Source organism: Dendropsophus ebraccatus, chromosome 1, assembly GCF_027789765.1.
Source record: "Dendropsophus ebraccatus isolate aDenEbr1 chromosome 1, aDenEbr1.pat, whole genome shotgun sequence".
In the NCBI taxonomy this organism is placed as follows: domain Eukaryota; kingdom Metazoa; phylum Chordata; class Amphibia; order Anura; family Hylidae; genus Dendropsophus; species Dendropsophus ebraccatus.
This window is the reverse complement of record NC_091454.1, coordinates 54,609,522-54,632,540: the sequence shown is the minus strand read 5'-3', so window position 1 is coordinate 54,632,540 and position 23,019 is coordinate 54,609,522. Positions and strand designations below refer to the sequence as shown.

The 23,019-nt window shown below is 43.7% G+C and overlaps 1 protein-coding gene across 1 annotated transcript in view; it reads left to right on the top strand.

The window, feature by feature from the left end:
- Positions 1–2,009: 2,009 nt before the first annotated feature.
- Positions 2,010–23,019, top strand: part of PDLIM4 (PDZ and LIM domain 4) — a 124,514-nt gene continuing 103,504 nt past the window's right edge. The window contains exon 1 of the mRNA XM_069970980.1: positions 2,010–2,205. Coding sequence (XP_069827081.1) covers positions 2,113–2,205 — 93 coding nt within the window. The 5' untranslated portion in view covers positions 2,010–2,112. The remainder of the gene's footprint in view (positions 2,206–23,019) is intronic.

Sequence of the window (23,019 nt, the reverse complement as noted above, 5' to 3'; positions counted from 1 at the left end):
GGGCCAGGCTGGACTCTCTTGGATGTGATGCGGGGCATGCCTCTCTGTGTGTACGTAGTGTGAGATCAGTGGCCCAAACTCATTTAACCCTTTGAAAATAGCTGTTACTTATTCAAATCATGAAAAATGGCTATGTGCCCACTTTGATGCCAGTTTTTATACCCAGAACCACTTTGGGCCAGGCTGGACTCTCTTGGGTATGATGTGGTGCATCCCTCTCTGTGTATTATCAGTGTGAGATCAGTGGCCCAAACGCATTTAACCCTTTGAAAATAGCTGTTACTTATTCAAATCATGAAAAATGGCTATGTGCCCACTTTGATGCCAGTTTTTATACCCAGAACCACTTTGGGCCAGGCTGGACTCTCTTGGATGTGATGCGGGGCATGCCTATCTGTGTGTACGTAGTGTGAGATCAGTGGCCCAAACTCATTTAACCCTTTGAAAATAGCTGTTACTTATTCAAATCATGAAAAATGGCTATGTGCCCACTTTGATGCCAGTTTTTATACCCAGAACCACTTTTGGCCAGGCTGGACTCTGTTGGATGTGATGCGGGGCATCCCTCTCTGTGTATTATCAGTGTGAGATCAGTGGCCCAAACTCATTTAACCCTTTGAAAATACCTGTTACTTATTCAAATTGGGAAAAATGCCAATCTGCCAACTTTGATGCCAGTTTTTATACCCAGAACCACTTTGGGCCAGGCTGGACTCTCTTGGATGTAATGCGGGGCATGCCTATCTGTGTGTACGTAGTGTGAGATCAGTGGCCCAAACTCACTGAACCCTTTGAAAATAGCTGTTACTTATTCAAATCATGAAATATGGCTATGTGCCCACTTTGATGCCAGTTTTTATACCCAGAACCACTTTGGGCCAGGCTGGACTCTCTTGGGTATGATGCGGGGCATCCCTCTCTGTGTATTATCAGTGTGAGAGCAGTGGCCCAAACTCATTTAACCCTTTGAAAACAGCTGTTACTTATTCAAATTGGGAAAAAATGCCAATCTGCCCACTTTGATGCCAGTTTTTATACCAAAAACCACTTTGGGCCAGGCTGGACTCTCTTGGGTATGATGCGGGGCATCCCTCTCTGTGCAATATCAATGTGAGATCCGTGGCCCAAACTCATTTAACCCTTTGAAAACAGCTGTTACTTATTCAAATTAGGAAAAAATGCCAATCTGCCCACTTTGATGCCAGTTTTTATACCCAGAACCACTTTGGGCCAGGCTGGACTCTCTTGGGTATGATGCGGGGCATCCCTCTCTGTGTATTATCAGTGTGAGATCAGTGGCCCAAAGTCAATTTTATTTTTAAATAATAATTTTGTGGTTTTACTTTCATGCCCATTTTTATGCCAACCGTGGGATCTTTTTTGCCATTTTTATCACCAGTCCTCTCAGGGCCCCTCACTTACGGTAGGGTATGAATATTATTCATTTTCTGTAAGAATAATAGCTAAAACAGGAAAAAGAAAAATCCTCTGAATAAGAAACTGCCGAATAAGAAACCAACTTCAGCCCCGAATAAGAAACTGGCCGAATAAGAAACCAACTTCAGCCTCGTCATTTTTATAATAATAATAATAATAATAATAATAATAATAATAATAATAATAATAATAATAATAATAATTATTATTAAAGTTCGTTATGGCCACGTGATAGTGGCTCCTCTGGGAAAGACTGGTGTAGGTGTAGTGAGAGTGAGTGCCCACTAGATATAGTGTATACTAGATCTTTGCACTTGTGGGAGCAGCTAGAACAGCAGAACCTGCAGAGGAGAGTCCCTATACTGATGCAGTGTACAGAGTCCGGAGCACTTGGAGACGTGTCCGTATATTGCACGTACTCGCTGGGTCCCCGTATGTGACCATTCTGTACAGGACGCGTTCACACCATGCGGTAACCCCGCATCCTGACCAAGAGGACAGCAGAGCCCCGTCACCTAGCAACGTCCCAAGTCGGCATTCGGGACCCGGAGCCGCCCACGTGACGTCAGCGGGGTGAGCGCTAGTCCGGGCAGGAGGCAGTGAGCGGCTCAGTCCGGTGCCGGAGCAGTGGCCGGGAGCAGCAGTGTGCTCGGCTCTGTACGCCTCTCTTCCAGCATGGCACAGGCAGTCACTCTGAGGGGCCCCTCTCCCTGGGGGTTCCGGCTGGTGGGGGGCAAGGACTTTAGCACCCCCCTGACCATATCCCGGGTAAGTGGCATTCTTCCATCTCCTCCGGGACTGTGCCCTGCTGCCAAGTTACACGTAGAGGCTCCGGGTGCCCAGCTGCCAGCGTCCGCCTCTCATCCTATGTGTGTGAATGGGGCAGAGAGGCGGATCCTATGGAGATACAGGACTGTAAGGGATATAGGTGCAGAGGGTATATACTGTGGGGGGGCTGCTGTTATATACAGCTGTATACAGGGGCCACAGATAGAGCTGCTGCCAGGTGATAGGCGTACAATCAATGGCGATCAATATAGATCTCAGGATGAGGTATTGCACGCTCATACACCTTTTATTGATCGATAATCATGTTTGGGGAAACTTTGATCGGAATTGCAGATTCATCTTCCTGGTGGGACTTTTTGGCAGGTGATCGATTATGTTAGAGACCCCTGTCTATGGGATGCACTCAGGTGATGGAGATCTGTATGGCTTTACTGGTTCCATTGGAGCAGCTTTACTGATCCTGAGATGGTCCGTCACAGTGTAGCAGGTTTACTGATCCTGAGATGGTCTGTCACAATGCAGCAGCTTTACTGATCCTGAGATGGTCTGTCACCGTGTAGCAGCTTTACTGATCCTGAGATGGTCTGTCACCGTGTAGCAGCTTTACTGATCCTGAGATGGTCTGTCACAGTGTAGCAGGTTTACTGATCCTGAGATGGTCTGTCACATTGTAGCAGGTTTACTGATCCTGAGATGGTCTGTCACATTGTAGCAGGTTTACTGATCCTGAGATGGTCTGTCAGAATGCAGCAGGTTTACTGATCCTGAGATGGTCTGTCACAATGTAGCAGGTTTACTGATCCTAAGATGGTCTGTCACCGTGTAGCAGGTTTACTGATCCTGAGATGGTCTGTCACCGTGTAGCAGGTTTACTGATCCTGAGATGGTCTGTCACAGTGTAGCAGGTTTACTGATCCTGAGATGGTCTGTCACCGTGTAGCAGCTTTACTGATCCTGAGATGGTCTGTCACAGTGTAGCAGGTTTACTGATCCTGAGATGGTCTGTCACATTGTAGCAGGTTTACTGATCCTGAGATGGTCTGTCACATTGTAGCAGGTTTACTGATCCTGAGATGGTCTGTCAGAATGCAGCAGGTTTACTGATCCTGAGATGGTCTGTCACAATGTAGCAGGTTTACTGATCCTAAGATGGTCTGTCACCGTGTAGCAGGTTTACTGATCCTGAGATGGTCTGTCACCGTGTAGCAGGTTTACTGATCCTGAGATGGTCTGTCACAGTGTAGCAGGTTTACTGATCCTGAGATGGTCTGTCACATTGTAGCAGCTTTACTGATCCTGAGATGGTCTGTCACATTGTAGCAGCTTTACTGATCCTGAGATGGTCTGTTACAATGCAGCAGATTTACTGATCCTGAGATGGTCTGTCACCGTGTAGCAGGTTTACTGATCCTGAGATGGTCTGTCACATTGTAGCAGGTTTACTGATCCTGAGATGGTCTGTCACAATGCAGCAGATTTACTGATCCTGGGATGGTCTGTCACAATGCAGCAGATTTACTGATTCTGAGATGGTCTGTCACATTGTCGCAGGTTTACTGATCCTGAGATGGTCTGTCACCGTGTAGCAGGTTTACTAATCCTGAGATGGTCTGTCACATTGTCGCAGGTTTACTGATCCTGAGATGGTCTGTCACAGTGTAGCAGCTTTACTGATCCTGAGATGGTCTGTCACAATGCAGCAGATTTACTGATCCTGAGATGGTCTGTCACATTGTCGCAGGTTTACTGATCCTGAGATGGTCTGTCACAATGCAGCAGATTTACTGATCCTGAGATGGTCTGTCACCGTGTAGCAGGTTTACTAATCCTGAGATGGTCTGTCACATTGTAGCAGGTTTACTGATCCTGAGATGGTCTGTCACAATGCAGCAGATTTACTGATCCTGAGATGGTCTGTCACATTGTCGCAGGTTTACTGATCCTGAGATGGTCACAGTGTAGCAGCTTTACTGATCCTGAGATGGTCTGTCACAATACAGCAGGTTTACTGATCCTGAGATGGTCTGTCACAATACAGCAGGTTTACTGATCCTGAGATGGTCTGTCACAATACAGCAGGTTTACTGATCCTGAGATGGTCACAATGTAGAAGTGAATTCACATATGTTGGAGTTTTAGCAAAATCCGTGTGAAGGGAGTTGCTGAGTTTCTATTATAGTCTATAGAGAGAAAGAGAAATATGAAAATAGCCATGATATATCTGGATGGAGAATGCCCTCACCTGAGCCACAGACACTCCGGCCACATCTTCTTTAATACTAAGTATCTATCTCAGTGAATACATATTTATGCTGAGTTTTGGCACCTCGGACCCCCAGCGTACCATTGCTTTACTCTCAGTCCTGTAAACACTTTAGTTTCTTAAGCAGTTTTTGTGCATTTTCTTGTAGTCTGAAAGAAGCAGGGGTATAAGAAATATAGAAAACGTTACACTTCCCAGTTCAATGGCTTCTAAACCTTGTCATTCAGCATGGTGGGAGTTGTAGTTTTGCAACAGTTGGAGCGCTGCCCCATTAACCCTTAATGCTGTATTCTTATTTGATTGCATTGTCAGTACCGTTCTGCTGCTTTTCCTATAGGTATAGGTCTGTGTCACACATGGAAACACACATGGCAGAAGTGGATGGAAAATATAAAGGGAGGACTTGTACTTCACTTTTCTTCTGGATCCACTTCTGATTTTGGCACAAAAACTGCAGGGATAGTTTAAAAAAAAAACCTGCTGTGTGTTTCCAGCCTGATGGAGACGGATTGGGAAGGCTGCCTGTGATCAGCTTGTTTTACCAGACCTTTCTGTCAGAAAAGAAATGTCTAAATGACGGAACTTGCTAGAGTCTTGCTATGGATTTCCCCCATGTGTTAGCATTTTGTGGATTGTTGTGTGACAGGCCAAGCTAAAGCCGCATTATGTAGATTATAAGCTTGGGCTTGAGCTCTCTGAGTGACTAATGAAGCAGGACAATGAAATTATTTAGGCCTCTATTCACATCACGCTTTGCCTCTACATCCTGGGGCATGTGCTAAACATGTCCAGGGGGGTCCATGGTGCCCTTTGGCCTTTGCCTGGCTAGTATGTATCAGTGTAAAGTACATAGTTTCCTCTAAAGCTCTGTTGATGCCACTGTTCATATAATACTGGGGCTTCCTGACGCAGGGAAAAGGGACCCCATCCCTCCCCTTCTCCTGAGCCCCCTCCAGAGCTGAGGTACCCTGCACACATTTTTCATTAAAGATATGTGCTGGGGCGGCTGTCACCAGCGCTCTGGAGGGGGCTCAGAAGGAGGAGAGCAGGACTGGCTAGCCTTAGGCAACTCCAGTGATGCAACCTTCAATATATGGACAGTACGTATAAGGTTCATAGAAGAGTGACATCATTAGAACTATCCTCAGAGTTTCCTTCTGGGGGCGGCCACATATCCCACCTTTGCAGGGGTCCTTCAGAGATATATGTCGGGAGTTTGAGCACAGGGACGAAACAAGGCATTTAACCCTGATTAGTGAACAACTCCTGTGTGATTATGAATAGGAGATGGAGGGTCTTGCTGTGTTGTGTCCGGTCCTTTCTTACTAGTTAAAAAGTTATTTAGTTCCTGGATTAGGTGGCACTTAGTGAAGTAGTAAGCGGCATGTCCTCCTCTGCACTTAGCTGAAACATACTGTTGGTTATATTACACACAGCGTGACAGCTCCCTGAAATTCCGGTCACATCGAGAAACGGCGTAGTTACACTTCTTGGTGCACTTCTTTCAGATCCCACCCAAAAAAAGGAGTGTCGGTTCTGAAATATGGAAAATAACAAAAGCTGCATTATGCCTGTGTTGACTTTACTAATCTGCTTGGTCACAGGTGCAAATCACTTACAGCAAATATGATGTCATCTCTACTGAAGTTTTCTTTCCTTGTGATTCAGTGTGCAGAATATGCGGATTCATGGCAAAGTGTTGTCTGTTCTTATACTGTGAAAGGTTGCACTCTTGTAGTTCGCCTATATCTGAATCATGCAGGGGATTCGGCTATGGAGAGAACAGATGGAGGCTGCTCACGTCGGACATATGCTCCCAATTACTCCACTTCCAGACCAGACGGGTGTTCTGAAAGGATTTCCCTCCTCAGAGTACACTTCTAATGTTATCATAGAAACCCTAGAATACCAGGTCTAGCACAGAAGGCATAGGTGGGAAGTTATAGGGTTAATAACTATACAAACACAGAGAACAAAAGATTTATGTAACTCAAGATGCACCCTGGTATGCCAAAGAAAACCATGTCTTCTAATACACGGCCTAAACTGGTCATAGATTGTGGTCCGCCAAATGATCATCTTCTTGTAATCAAAAGCAGACATGACCATGGAGATAGGTGGCAGTCAGGGGACAGCATCATAGACCAATGACACTGTCACTGATTGGTGGAGTCTGGATACACTGCCACTTTACCAGAGCTGAAAGCTGAGCTGTGATTGGTCGCTTTGGGCAGTTTACACCACCTTCTATTTGCACAGTTTGATGTATCTGTGTTTGTGTTTTGTCAGTATTGTAGCATGTATTCCTTCAGCTGTACTGTGTGATTAAAAACGGCATGCATTTGGGGCAGTAGTGCACTCTGTAAGAGCACCCTTAAACAACATTGCAGAGGCCCCATTATCAATTAGACTCTATGTAAAAAAATGTACATACAGTATCATTTGCCTATTATTATTTATTATCATATACTCCGGACATGGAATTGTTTCTAAAAGGAAAAAAAAAGAGAATTAAAAACATCTGTTGTTTATAATATGTAACCCATTGTCATCCACACCGGCTTTTGCCTCAAAGCTGCTGCAAAAACTGCAACAAAGCCGTTTCTGCACATGCATTGTGACCACGGAAGAAAGCACGCCACTATATCTCCCTCCATTAGCTGCCTAAAGGAAAACAATCATTATGAAATCACTCCTACAGATATTAAAGGGAAAATAAGGTTAGAAAAAATGTAACCCTGTTTAATCCCCACCCATGATCTAATCTTGTTTGTAATAGGTTTCTATTACATAAATTGGTCTGATTGTCTGCAGCACATCCTGACTCTCACCCTGAAGCTGCGGAAAATCCTCACTTCCTGGTCCTCTCTGTCTCCACTCCTTTGTCCACCCCTCCCTTCTGAGACAGAGGTCACATGATCTCTGTCTCTTCTGTTGCCAGGCAAGCTGTAACACCTCATCTGTAACCCTGCCCACCATGATGTCAAACTGGGATCTTTTGTTCAAGGTTAAATTTGCATAGAAAAGTGGGAAAGGTGTCAAACATTCAGTGGGGGTTTGGTGAGTGCACCTATATGCTTTTTGTGAATTTTTTTCAATTTAATATAGTACTATATGGCCCTGGGCACTGTTTCTAGGCATATAACTAATCGCTATAAGCTAGGGATGCACGATGCACCGAAAAATCGATACTACTATCGATTTTCGGGGCAAAAATCGATACTACTATCGATTTTCGGAGCAAAAAAACGGTTCGATACCAGGATTTCCTGGTATCGATACTTTATGTTAAACTACAAAATAGCGTAGTTTAACATATAGTGCCGAGAACATGACAGGCTGCTACCTGAGCGCCTGTCATGTTCTCTCTGTGCCACCCCTGCGAACACAGACCCGGGACCCTGCGCGGTCACTCGGGCCCAGATCATCCACCTACCATGCAGCTGCCGCCGGCAAATTTTAGGTCGCCGCTCCTGCCTCTGACATCGCCAGCCCCGGGACACGTGTGTGTCACTGCGGGTCCTATGGGCTAAGATGAGGACCTTCCCCCCTCCCTCCACAGGCACCGAGCATGAGACACAGCTGGGCCGGTGAGTGTCTGACAAGGGCAGAGGGGCAGCACAGGGTCGGCGGCAGGAGAGGGAGGAGAGCGGCTGAGAGCTGCACTGTCCGGGAGAGGAGAACGCAGGAGAAGGCTGGAGGTGGGGGAGGCGAGGAGGAGATCTGACAGGAGGTAGCTGTGAGGCCGGGCCGTCAGGACATCCCCGGGGCCGGCATCAGCAATGTGGGGGGTGAACAAAAGGTCGGCCTGGCTGCGACTGTGAAGGGAAGTGGGAGGGGGGCGGTAGCCTGCACATTACTCTGCTGCCCGAATCCAGCTGGAATAGTGCAATTACAACCCCCATCATCCCCCGATAGCTGAAGTGTGTTACATGACTACAGTTCCCATCATCCCCCTGATAGCTGAAGTGTGTGTTACATGACAACAACCCCATCATCCCTGATAGCTGAAGTGTGTGTTACATGACTACAACCCCCACCATAGCCCTGATAGCTGAAGTGTGTGTTACATGACTACAGTTCCCATCATCGCCCTGATAGCTGAAGTGTGTGTTACATGACTACAGTTCCCATCATCCCCCTGAAAGCTGAAGTGTGTGTTTCATGACTACAGTTCCCATCATCCCCCCTGATAGCTGAAGTGTATTACATGACTACAGTTCCCATCATCCCCCCTGATAGCTGAAGTGTGTGTTACATGAATACAGTTCCCATCATCCCCTCTGATAGCTGAAGTGTGTGTTGCATGACTACAGTTCCCATCATCTCCCTGATAGCTGAAGTGTATCACATGACTACAGTTCCCATCATCCCCCCTGATAGCTGAAGTGTATTACATAACTACAGTTCCCATCATCCCCCCTGATAGCTGAAGTGTGTGTTACATGACTACAGTTCCCATCATCCCCCTGATAGCTGAAGTGTATCACATGACTACAGTTCCCATCATCCCCCCTGATAGCTGAAGTGTGTGTTACATGACTACAGTTCCCATCATCCCCCTGATAGCTGAAGTGTATCACATGACTACAGTTCCCATCATCCCCCCTGATAGCTGAAGTGTGTGTTACATGACTACAGTTCCCATCATCCCCCCTGATAGCTGAAGTGTGTGTTACATGACTACAGTTCCCATCATCCCCCTGATAGCTGAAGTGTATCACATGACTACAGTTCCCATCATCCCCCTGATAGCTGAAGTGTATCACATGACTACAGTTCCCATCATCCCCCTGATAGCTAAAGGGTGTATCACATGACTACAGTTCCCATCATCCCCCCTGATAGCTGAAGTGTTATTGTGCATATTATAAGATTATCACCTTCCTGATGACGCACGGTAAATGGTGCAAGCGGAGAAACCACCAAATTCAGTACCACATAAAAACGTGGTACTAAATAAAACTACAGATTGCCCCATAGCCATGTTAAGAATCAGAATAGGGCTATTTTTTTAAGAACATTTAATTTAAATAATGGAAACTTTATTTATAAAGTAATATGGTTCGTACAGACCTGACAGTTGGGGGGGATCTCTACGCTTGTGTTTTTTTAAAAAAATATATAATTTATTAAGTATCGAATTGGTATCGAGCATTGAAAAAAAAAAGTTGGTATTGGTATCAAACTCAAAATTCTGGTATTGTGACATCACTACTATGAGCATTACTTATATGGCCCGAAAACGCACTTTGTAAATCCTGCCTTTGTAGCTGCTGCTAACTAGTCACCAATGGAGGGAAACACCTTCAGCAATCACGCTTCCTTGGGAACGTTGGCGTATAGGAGCTAGTAGCGTCACAGAGGGCCACAGAGTCCCTAAGCCCCTTCCAGGGAGGCTTGATTGCGGTAGATGTTTTCCGCCAGCACTGACTAGTTAGCAGCAGAGGACCAACCAGATGTCTACATAGTTGGGATTTACAAAGTACGTTTTTAGGCCATATAAGTATATAAGTAGAGATGAGCGAACCTCGAGCATGCTCGAGTCCATCCGAACCCGAACGTTCGGCATTTGATTAGCGGGGGCTGTTGAAGTTGGATAAAGCTCTAAGGTTGTCTGGAAAACATGGATACAGCTAATGACTATATCCATGTTTTCCACATAGCCTTAGGGCTTTATCCAACTTCAGCAGCCACCGCTAAATGCCGAACCATCGGGTTCAGATGGACTCGAGCATGCTCCAGGTTTGCTCATCTCTATACAGTATATAAGTAACACTCATATATAGTAATGTATTAACAGCTGCAGTGGCAATTTTATAATGATTGGTCCCCTTTAATGTTTTTGGTTATCATCACATGGATATTGATGGAGAAATGAGAGTGTGGTTTCCTCTGGACTCAGAATGCATTCTGAATGTACATTCAGAAACCCAGCCCTAGAGCTGCCTAACTTTACTGACTTTATGCATTATAGTGATATTACTTTAAAATATAGGGGAAGATTTTAAGGTTAAATTATATTGCGTACAGTTCATTTTACCATATGGTGAAACATATACATATACAGTACATAGCTATACTCTCAGCAGGTGATGCACTCTTCATATTGAATATTTCCACAGCTAAGCGTCCAGATCCTGAACACCCCGAAGGTTATTCTTACATGTTTTGCTTCCTGAATAAAATTACATTTCGGACAAAATCTAGTTCCACAATGACACTTTAGGGACCTCATTATAGTCTTTACTATTGTGGCTGTATGAAAGCTTTTCTTGTGTTACTCAGTGTGTTGCCTTAGGCACGTACCTGCATTCTCCATTCTATTTTAAAGGTTCTCTCCTCTGTCTACTACATATCAGTAACATAAAAAAGCCGTAGATGAGATCACACTCCTTAACATACACTTTATTAGAATCAGACTGTTGAGTGCTAAGCCTCATGGATCCATCCCACCTCCAACCTATCACTGCTGCGAAGGTCACCAAAATCAGAGCTTGGAGAGGATATTTTAAAGGTGTTGTCCAGTAATATATTTATTATAATATATAATATATTTTTCTATAATGTTCAGGGAGTTGACGGGATAAAAAAAAACTTACCTTCCCTACTCCCCTGTTGTCCCTGGTTCTTCCTCCACAGTGTGGTACTTCTGGGTCTGTAGACAAAAGGTCACAGGCCTGCTTAGGCAGTCAGTTGCTGACGCGGATACCACTGCGGCCACTGTTTGGCTGAGTGGGCCTGTAATTGGTTGTCTAGAGACTCGGAAGCCCTGCATCCATCCCAGGGACAGCGAGGCAAGCAAGGGAAGTAAGTGAGGGTTTTTGTAACACACACTCCCTCATAATTTAAAGATAATGTAATAGGCCATGTTCACACAAGGTATGTGCTGTAGAAATCATGGCCATTGCTGCAATTTGCAATAACAGCCGTAATTTATACAAGCAGAGTGTATACACATAGTATACACTCCGTCCGGAATGTCTCAGGCTCCATTGTGTGCAGCAGGGAATTCTGATGCGGGCACACATGGGTGCACCCACATCCGAATTCAGAAGAAATGAAGATCATCCGTCTGGTACTGCAGTACTGGGATGACCTTCTCAAATACCGGCCGTTCTGTGTTTCGGCTGGGTCACAGAGCGGACGGTGTTTTACAGAATGTGAACATAGCCACACTGGTCAATCCCTTTAAGGGTGCGTTCACACGTACAGGATCCACAGCAGATTTAATGGTGCAGATTTGATGCTGTGTTCAGTTATTTAGATGAAATCTGCTGCGGATCTGCCGTACCCTAACACTAAATATTAGGATATATCATATAGCATTATGGGAGAATCCACACGAATTCTCAAAGCAAATGACTTTACAGATGAAAGACAAATGCATCGGAGCTGTATTGTTCACTCAAGTGAAGGTATTTCCTCATTTGGATGCCCAGATAAACCCTTAAAGGGTAGTTCAGCAAGGGTAGTTCAGACCTGAACACGCCATGCTGTAGTAAGTGCAGGGAAAATGAACTATAGGTGCGTTTCCCATAATAAGTGTCTATTAGTAATTTTCATAACGCAGACTTTCACTTTAAGCTGACTAGAGATGAGCGAACCGGACGAGGTTCGGGTTCGTATGAACCTGAACTCTCTGCGTCTGATTCCCGCTGTCTGCAGCCTCCGTGAAGTGGGTGGATACAGCCGGAGGACCACCTGGAAAACTGGGATACAGCCATAGCCATAGGCTGTATCCCAGTTTTCCAGGCGGTCCTCCGGCTGTATCCACCCTCTCCATGGAGCGGGCAGACAGCAGGAATCAGATGCCCAGAGTTCAGGTTCATACGAACCCGAACCTCGGCCGGTTCGCTCATCTCTAAAGCTGACAGCATGGATATATACAGTCTGTGCTGTCAGTTTCCTGAGCTGTGTGAACAATTCAAGGATCTTCTTGCAGCCCAGGCCCCTCAGTTTGTTGTGCAGTGTAAAAGCGCTGCAAAGTAGCAGCAATTTCGCTGATCGGCACTCGTTTGTAGTCTCCGCGACCGACAAATTGCTATGTGTAAATGGACTCTTAATCCTAGCATGGTTCGAAGTGACAGAAGATTATGGCCATAACAAGTCAATCAGGGAAAACCCAGGTTTTACATAACAATGAGGCTGGAATGTTAATCGCATTTTCCCCTCCTTGTATGGCTTTAGAAACTTTCACTTACCAAATGCAATGAAATGAAGCTCAGGAAAGAAGAGAAGCCTCATGGTTAGCTCGCAGTCCAGCGCATTTGTGTTGGACCCAGTGTTTGCCTGGCTAGTCCTTCTAAAGACCCCTCCGATACAATAGTAGTGCTGGTATAGCAGTATTCATGCAGAACATATAAAGTCAACATTAATTAATTACAAAGAGTTTAAAAAGGATCTGAAAAGAAATAAAAAAAAAATAACTTGAACATCAAATCTCTTATGAACGTTCAGGTAATTCTGTGACTTAATGTGACTTCATATAATGCATAACACTGTTATGGCAGGAATTCCTAACTTAAAGAGTACCAGTCGTTATAAAAAACTTTTGACATGTCATAGAGACATGTCAAATTTTTGATCGGCCTGGGTCTGAGTGTTCAGACCTGTAACTATCAGGAGATAGAGCGGGGAGAAGACTGCACTGCAGCGCGTCCACTCTCCACTCTGAATTTTTTTAAAAAAATCAAATTTATAATGGACTCCTATGGACTCCTGACTTTTTTTTTTTTTTTTTTAACTCAGAGCGGGGAGAGATCTGCTGCAGCGCATCTTTCCCCACTCTATCTGCAGATCGGTACAGGTCTCAGCACTCAGACCCAGACCAATCAAAACTTTTGACATGTCTCTGTGACTGTAGGGAACCCCTGTCCCTGTATTAGAAATGTCTTTTACCCGGATGGAATACCTCTTTAAGGAACCCCAAGGTTACAGGTGGTTCATATCATCTTCCACTTCTAACCATCAATGTAAAGAAAATAAACATATTCATCATTTCTCTGGTTGGTAAGAATAATCAAAAGTCTACCAAATCTGCACAAAACCAATCTAGAGGCCTATACGTTCTTCACAAGTCACCCAGTGAATAGATGTGACATGTTTTCTGATGACTCGAAGATTACACATAGAGTTTTGCTGAAAGGAAATGAGACAACTACATAATACAGTAGCAGGGTCACTTAATAGATACCGCTTTATTTTCATGGGGATTAGGAGAGTGGCACAGGCTTTCAGCTGGCTTCTTGGGAATGAAAGGAAGAGTGTTACATAAGGGTCAAACAGACCGTCAGAGCTGGGACACAAAGGAACTCGTCAGACCACCTATAGATAATAAGCTCTATGGCGATTAAGCTCTTAAGAGATCAGTTCACATATGTCCACAAGCGGGTTATGTGATCTGGTTATTAACAAAGAAAAACAAAAGGAAACTTTCCCATTCATGTTTGCCTTATAACAGAAATTCCAAGTATTTTATACCTGTCACAAGGAGAAGGAAGAAATACAATGCAGACTATATATATTAGTTGTAATTAAAGATATGCAGAACTGGAAAATCTTGGACTCATGCACATAAACAGTATATTATTGGGCTATGCTAGATGTGTAACAGCACTCTACTCTCCCCCTATATGACTCAGATTTCATACAGACTGTTTTTTATGTTGGACTTCTTATGAATCAGCCTCAGCAGGGGGTATGTTGGGATATGCTAGCTGAGTTTTTCCATAGCATACTCAACCGTATGCGGGGGATCCTTGGAGCAGAACTTGAGGCAACAAGCTGATCACCCTGGGGTCACATTTTGTATGGTAAGGCCTCTGATGAAACATCCCTTTTACATAAATTTCCAGATTTAAACAATGTGCTTTGCTTTATGTCAATGCATTAGGAACAGCTGGTGTTGCGTCTGACATCTTGTGATTAATAACATGATACCAGGTGGTAGCCTTATCGTAACTGGCTCTCAGATAATGTGTAGATCTCTTTATTGCTCAACATTTTCCAGTCTTGGGTAAACATGGTGACTCTAGAGTTTTTGACTGCTCGCAGATTGTTGGTGTCAGCGTTGGGTATGGCAAAAGGCAGTCTGACAAGACATGGAAAGTGAGCCCTAAGATGACCCTGTCCACTGTCCCTGCCTACTTGCCACAAGACAGTCCTAGGCGACTGCGGACAACCACGATGGCAGTCCCTATACTCAATAGGATGAAACACAGAACAGCAACAGACAAACAAACACAATAAATCCAAGGTCAACAATTTGGGTCGGTAACGGCGGGCAGCAAAAGTACAAAATCGGCAGACAAGTCGGGTTAACGAGAACAGGCTATAAGTCAGGGCTGGCGGCAGACAGGATAGAGAGGGAACAGGCAAAGGGTCAGAGAAACACACAGCAGATACCAGAGAGAGTACGCTTAGCCTAGGTTGCTCTAATAGCCAGCATCTAGCTGCTGACCATGCTGACTACATATGAGGACCAGGAGCCCGGTCCAGATCCCAGTTGGACCGGTGCTCAGATCCACAAAGACCCTAACTGGTAAAGAAACCTGCCTGTCAAGGGAAAGACCACACTGCTCAGCTGCAGGAATCAAGCTAGCAGAGTAACTCTATCATTGCCAGAGACTGAGAGGCAATGCGGGTGGGGCTGAAAAGATAAAAACAGAGCCCTGTTCACACAAGGTTCAGTGCCTTCTGCACTGCATACCCCTGACTGAGGAGTGCAAAGGCACATTCCTGACAGTTGGGGCCTGGAGGTGGGGTGCCAGTATTTATGAAACAGCCGCACTTGTTGGCTTTGTCTAAACCACAGTATGAAGAGTGTTCCAAGACTGGATTAACTATGGACAGACATCTGACTGAAGATCACACAGTGGTAGGCCATGTAAGGTTGATCCAAGAGGCATTCGTTGGGTGGCGCGTTTAGTATCTCAGCAGTGACACATGACAGTGGCACACCTGACCCAGCAGTACAACAGTGGGCAAGTTAGACAAATGTCTACAATAACCATACATTATGTTGAATGGGGTTCACAGACCAAGAAGGATGATAAACCCACATTGTTGCAAATAATGACTTTACATGGGCCAAGGAAAGACATCAGTGAACCTTGGACACATGGCTAAAGGTCATCTAGCGTGGCAATTCACATTTCGCGCTGAACAATGCAGATGGGCGAGTCCGCATTTGGCAGAATGTAGCTGTCTCCTGTGCACTATTGAGGTCCAATGGGCCTGGAGTGGCAGTGCTATGGTCTGAGGAGCATTTTCCTGGTAAACAATAGGACAGATTGGTATCATAACACAACACTTAAAGAGACTCTCTCAGTAGGTTTGTGCTGTCTTATCTAAAAATAGAATAAACTAGTGACAGAGTAGTTGAACAGAATGATGTATCACTTACAGCTGATTGGGAGATATCCTCCTGAATAACATGGACAATAACTAGCCCTCTCCATTATGTGCATGAGCCCAGTAGTCCTCAATATTCATGAGAAGCAGAAACTCTGCCCACCAGCTGCTGATTGGCAGTTATTTCCTATGCTGTGTATAGGCAGTCAACTGTCAATCAGCAGCTGGAGGGTGGGGGAGGGATGTGGCAAGAATCCTATTCTCCTGCATATTAGAAGAACGGCTGAACAGAATGATATAAGTCATACACCGATCTGTTTAGCATTTCTGTCACAAGTTTATGCTGCCCTCATTTAGGGCAGTATAAACCTAGTGATAGATTCCCTTTGAATAGTGAAAGCTTTTGCTGACCATCTACATCTATATCTTTTGGAGAGATATCTTTGCCACAGTTCCAACTTTCAAAAAAACAGTGCCTATGACAAGGACTTATCCACATTGCCTTGGCCCCAAACTAACTGGTCTGTAAACCCATTGAACTTGGGCTGCGAGATCCGCTCCAACTCCCCTGAAAAATATGCACCGACTAAGGGAACTGGTGCAGCAGGCATGGTTTAGCTTTAGCATGGTGCTAGTTTGCCAGATTGTGGAATCTGTTTCCTGACATCTGTAAGTGCTATTATGAGAACTGTTCAGTAATCTGGGACAAAAAAAAATCTTACAGATCCATTGCAGTATATGAGATTGGTTGAGAAGTTAGTATTTGGTTGTTAAAATTGTCATGCTAAGTATTTATAACATTGCTCGACAATCAGTAAAATATTGGTTTCACATTGTAACCTTGGTTTTTGTAATGACTGAAGGTCTGCAAGTAATCTGTGCACAGTATGGAAATCGTCTTTGGATTACTTATAGTATTAGTATTTCGTTCCATTTTTTCCCAAGTAACTAACTGTGAATGAATCCATTCATTCTAATCAGAGGTAAATGAGATTTCTATTTTTGTATTCATGCATCATATTCGCTCTATCCTGAAATGTTGTTTAGTCATTTCTGCTGACAGAAAGAGCCTTGTGGAAGGCTGTTAAGTTATTTGACCCAAGAAGCTTGGTTCTTTAACAGAGTTGAATTTCTCTCACACACTCTTTTTCCATTTATGTCATTGGCCGTTATGGTCGTTGGAGGTTTCTGGCACCGCTTAGAAAACATCCATCATCTTTAAGGTTCTCTATTAAAATAACAATATAATTTGTGCTGTTGAAGCTGAAGTAAAGTAGCTGAAATCTGCAAGTTTTCAGTGACGTTCAAAGTGCCACGATGGGTCTGCTACCGTCAAGATTTGCTCTCCAATTGGTTTTCACAGGCTGAAGCAAAGAAAAAATAAAAATCAAAAAGTGAAAGTAATAAAGAGTGACTGCTCCTGAGAGGATTATAACTATTTACTTGTATTTCCTGAACTATTTTTATTCTGCGTAGTGCTTGTTTCTCTATATAATAGTTTTTGCCCCCTGAACAAAACTATATTGTCAGTAAAGGTTCATTGGGATTCGACATTTGTACATTTGGTAGGCAGGAATGGCATCAGAAGAGACTAGTTTTTATTTAATTCTTTGTCACGTTGGAACACCATCTCAGCAGAAGTCCAGCTCTTAGCAGTAGACCTAACCTCCAGAAATCCTTTTAATCATTCTCTACGCACAGGTATATTTCATAGCAGTGATTTTCATGGAAAGATAAATTGCCATCGGACTAACCAGCTTAAGGAAAACGTCACTCCTCATTGTGGGGCCTGAGACCATTGAAGTGCTCTTGGCATAAACTTAGCATGCTATCCATGGTTGGATTGCTAGGTAACCTACTGAGAAGAAAACATCTACTTTGTAGACTTTGTGAATGCATTTGTTAAAGGAAAACAGATGATGATCCGGGCATGCAGAAACTATTGAGACACTAAATAGCAACAAAGTGGAGTGCAACAAAGCCTAGTGCATATCAATAGTGGAAGGCTTTTGTTAGACCTTGCTGTACATATGTTTCCGGCACAACCTCTTACAGAAGATGATGTACTGTTACATGCCCTAAGTTAAAGAGGTTGTCTCTTCAAAGGCATATGGACATCATAGAGTGTCTGTTAGAGCAAGGAGCTACCAACCAAGACAGGCCCAGTTGGCCCAGCCATTTGCATATACAGTTGTTCTCCATGGGTGTCTGAAGTCGGACCCACAGCTCTTAGCTAGGCACCAAGCCATCTCCAATCTTAAAGGAAGTTGTCCTTTGGAGGGACCTGTCCTTTTGATATACCCCCTTTACACAATAGCTGAGCATTCTCCCTACTATTGTATTGTTAAGAGGTGAGTTTTATTTAAAATGATCAATTACTTATTGTTGTCTATCAGTGCCAATAGAAGACCCATGTTCAATAAGTAACACTTAGCAGGAGTTGCTTACAAGTGCCAGTCCGATGTGTATAGGAACCACTGACTCACTCTGGATGACAAATGTCAATAAAGAAATCCAGTTTCCATCTCATATCAATGGCAAGCGCTGGTCCAAAGATGAATACAAATTTGGAGAAGTACAACATTTGTTCAATTGAATACCCCAGCAGTATCACTGTCTGTCATGTTACAGCTTTCACTTTGCATTGGTTGGTTGCTGTAGGCAACTGCTCTAATTTTCTCTACTTTATTGGTCCCCCCCCCCAAGTCCCTGCAAACAGTAGTCAGTATAACTGTGCAATGAATGGACACAGCAGAAGGGTATGACAGTGGAAACCATTCATTACATGTGTTTAGTCTCAAAAGAGCAATCATCTGAGAAATGTTACTGCTGAAAGAAACATCATAAAGCTTTCAAGAATAATGTTTACAAGGGTTATATGAGGCAAGACAAAGAAAGCCAAGCACTTGGACCTCATCCTCTTGCCGTCTGGATCGGCTTATTTCAGGCTAATGTGGAATCCAGGAACCTTCTGTCTGCTTCAACCATAGTTCTCAACAATACATGACGCATCATCCTTTATACTCTGCAGTCACATCAGAAATTGGATCTTTCATATAATTGATGAAACAAACTTGCCATTTAACGCAAAAACAAATCTTGTCTGTATTACTTAGGGTGATATCTTATATAATATGTAATGTCTGTGTGAAGATGGCATCTCCGTGAAACTGATGAAGTAATATTTTTGTATACAAAGAGGTTACATGACTATTAATTAACTACTAGGAGTTGTTCTATACCAGGCTTAAATTTATTACTCATAGTCAACTGCTTGGCACTATGGTGTTTTAAGCCTCCAACAATGTTGTGTCTATATACAGTTGTAGTCAACATTACTGGTATTCCGAGTTGTAATATTATTATAAAAATGTGTTCAGCCTTGTGCAAAACAGCCATATGTACGTTACTTAGACTCAACTTCCCTAACTGGTCTGCTGGGGCGTAACTAGAAATGGCAATAGCAATGGCAAATTGCAATAGCAAACTTTTGTTTGGGCCCCTCCCCGGCTGACCACTAAGCCATCAAGTGTAGTCTACACTACATAACTGCAAGTGCTGGTCTTGCTTTCAGTTAAAGGGACATTTGCAGATCCTGGGAGGCCTGCTCGGCCACCTGGTCTTGAAAAGATGTCAGCTCAGGGGGTCCAGGGTATTGTAGGAGCAGGCCACAGGGCCACCTTATGCGGCGGGCCCCATAGCAGCTGCTATGGCTGCTACAGTGGTAGTTTCGGTCCTGCTGATCTGTGCTGACAGGAGTTTAATAAGCTCTTGGATGGTGGCTTTGATGTTCAGAGCAGGTCTGATATGCCATTATTACCAAGCACATGCGGTCAAAAAGGTACAAGATGATCTTAAAATCCTCACTTCAGCTGTTCAAAATATTATCAAGAAGTTTTCAACTCATGGAGCAATCAAAAACCTTCTAGGGCAAGAGGAAATGGGTATTGGCGCATGCAGCTTGACGAAGCCCGCCAGGATGAAACTTGTCGAGGGTGTCAATTTTCTGGTTTTAATGAGCACCTATGGTGTTGCCAGATAAATATCTAAATAAATACTAATGTAACTAGGGAGTCTGATATAGAAGCTAATGCAGACTGCAACTTTATGTAAAATGATATAATTATATTATAAAACATGGTAGTGTAATCACTGTTCACCTTGAAGTAATAAAAAGTTGAAGTAATAAAAATTATGTTTTGTATTCAGTAGTCCTCAGGACTATAGGAATTTGTTGTTGTCCTAGTGTTAGTGTGTTGTTGCAGTTGTGAGGTCTGCAGCAATGATATGTAAAACAGCTTACCCAACATACCCTTAGGGCCCTATTCCACCGGACGATTATCGTTTGCATAATCGTTAACGATTAACGATCTCAAACGACCGCTATTGCGAAAGACCTGAAAACGTTCAGTCATTTCCATGGAACGATAATCGTTACTTATGATCGTAATTGCGATCGTTTTTTCTTTGCTATTTATTTGCTATTGCGTTCGTATCTATTGCGATTGACCGAACGATGTCTTATTTAATGCGAACGTTTTGCGAACGAGCAATGATAAAAATAGGTCCAGGTCTTATAAAGCGATCAACAATTTCTCGTTCGGTCGTTAATCGTTAACTACATTTCAACCGAACGATTATCATTTAGATTCGAACGATTTAACGATAATCTGAACGATAATCGTCCGGTGGAATAGGGCCCATACAGCTAAGGTCATACTTGGATCTATAGTTCAGAAAGGAAAAATAAATATACAGTATAACAGTACTCACCTCTTCAGCCCCATGTAAGTCTTTGTTTGCAGGCTGCCATCAATGAAACAATTGTTGGCCTTAGGGACATTTGGGAGATTTGCTTGCTTTTCCTTATTTTGAACAATTAGACGATCCCCTTAAAGCAAATCTATCAGCACATATGTGCATAGGTTTTTATAGTCACCAATCAGCAGTGTTACGCTGGTTCCAGTAGTGCCGTTCATTCAGAGATTCGCCATTTGTGCAGATATCTTTGTTTTTCGTCATATGTTAGTTAGCTTGTCTGTTGCACTGGAGGTAGGCCAGGCCCAGTGCACGATATCTCCTCACTGCCGATCAGTGAGTATTGGTGAGTATGCTGATAGAATCACTTTAAGGGTAGCTTCACACGTACCGACTCGCAGCGTTAAAAACGCTGCAAGTCGGCTAGGTCCTGGCAGATCACTGTCATTACATACACGCAGCGGTCTGAACGACCGCTGCGTGTATGTAATTCTGCCGGACGCTTAACCCCTTCTGATGCCGCCCAACTCCCGCTCCGCTCTGTATACATACCTCCTCGCTCCACGGGATCCCGGCGTCCTGCTCTCGCGCCCGGCCAATCAGTGTTGTGCCCTGCCGCAGCCACTGATTGGCCGGGCGGGAGAGAAGTACGCCGGAATCCCGTGGAGCGAGGAGGTATGTATACAGAGCGGAGGGGGAGGCGGGCGGCATCAGAAGGGGTTAAGTGGCCGGCAGAATTACATACACGCAGCAGTCGTTTAGACCGCTGCGTGTATGTAATGACAGTGATCTGCCAGGACCTAGCCGACTATATATATATATATATATATATATATATATATATATATATATATATATATTATATATATATAACACGCTGCGAGTCGCTACGTGTGAAGGCACCCTAAAAGCCATGGAAACCACTGAAAAGCATTATCAGTAAAGTCTGTCAGTGGAGTTATTTTCTGTCAGGTTTCTTATGACCCTTTCTTCAGAGGTGTCCATAGGGGGGAGATTTATCAAAGGGTGTAAAATATACACTAGTGTACACCGCCAATAGCAACCAACCACAGCTCGGCTTACTGCTCTGGTAAAAAGAAAGAGGAGCTGTGATTGGCTGCTGTGGGCAGTTTACACCAGTGTATATTTTATACCCTGCTCTGTTAAAGGGGTTCTCCATAGAAAAATTTAAACAGATTTGTAAATTATTTCTATTTAAAAATGACAAGCCTTTCAGTACTTATCAGCTGCTGTATGTCCTGCAGGAAGTTGTGTATTCTCTCCAGTCTGACACCTTTGTCCGTGACAGGAACTGTCCAGAGCAAGAGCATATTCCCATAGAAAGCCCTTGGCTCCACTAGACATGTCATAGTGCGAGGTGGCAGCAGAAAGCACCATGTCAGACTGGAGAGAATACACCACTTCCTTTAGGGCATACAGGAACTGATAAGTACTGGAAGGGTGGCATCCTGCACTTTCTGTATAGTGATGTTAGCTTTCTTTGTAATCCTGATTGTAAAGTTAAGGAGACAACTGCCGAGAAATGTCAGCCCATTGTGAGGCTCAGTGGCCAGTGTGAATACTGCGAGACTTTAGGATTATATTTCAACATAAATGATGATAATAAAAAGTGGAAAAAAAACCCATCAACAAACATGGTTAAAAATATGTTTACTGTAAAAACATAATTTAAACAGTAGGTCATTTCTCACAATACATCCCCTTTAATTGAGAAATTTTAGGTGACCTGACTCAACTTTGGCTAAGCGCCATTACTGTCAATGGAAACATGTTCCTCATTACTCTCTGCTTCAGTTAATTCATTGTAAAAATGATGGAATACATCCCAGCTGTAGTGAGTGATCTCTAGGCCAAGCTTAGAAATGCCAGAAAGCTCAGTTAAAATGTAGGATGTCAGAGAATCTGTTTTGTGTTATCCGGAGTTATTTCGGAGCAGGTGTAGGGTGATTACAACTGGAGTGAAGAGTTATGGCTCCTGTGTGACACGATGATGCTGAATCTGGGTTCTCTCCGCAGAGGAACAGGACAGTTGTTCTGACCATAGTTACAACAACTGGATGCATAATCAGCTACAGATATGGCTTATTCTACATTAGGAGGATTTAATGACGCTATGTAATCACATTATAATTAGAATTTGGATTAAGATTTCTTCAAAAGGTTTGATCTATGGGAACAGTTATTATGATGCGCTTCTCCTGTGTTCAGCCTGGATCAGGGCCACTCAGATCACTAGTGCATTGCCCTTTGCTAGTCCTCATGACTGATGCCATGCTTGTCCCGGGGAAATGCAACCACAAAAGCAGTCTTCTTGTGAGTAGAGACAGTAGTGCTCATATATGTTGGCACCGTTTCCCAAATAAATTTTGTAAAATAATCTGACACTGATCAGTTGG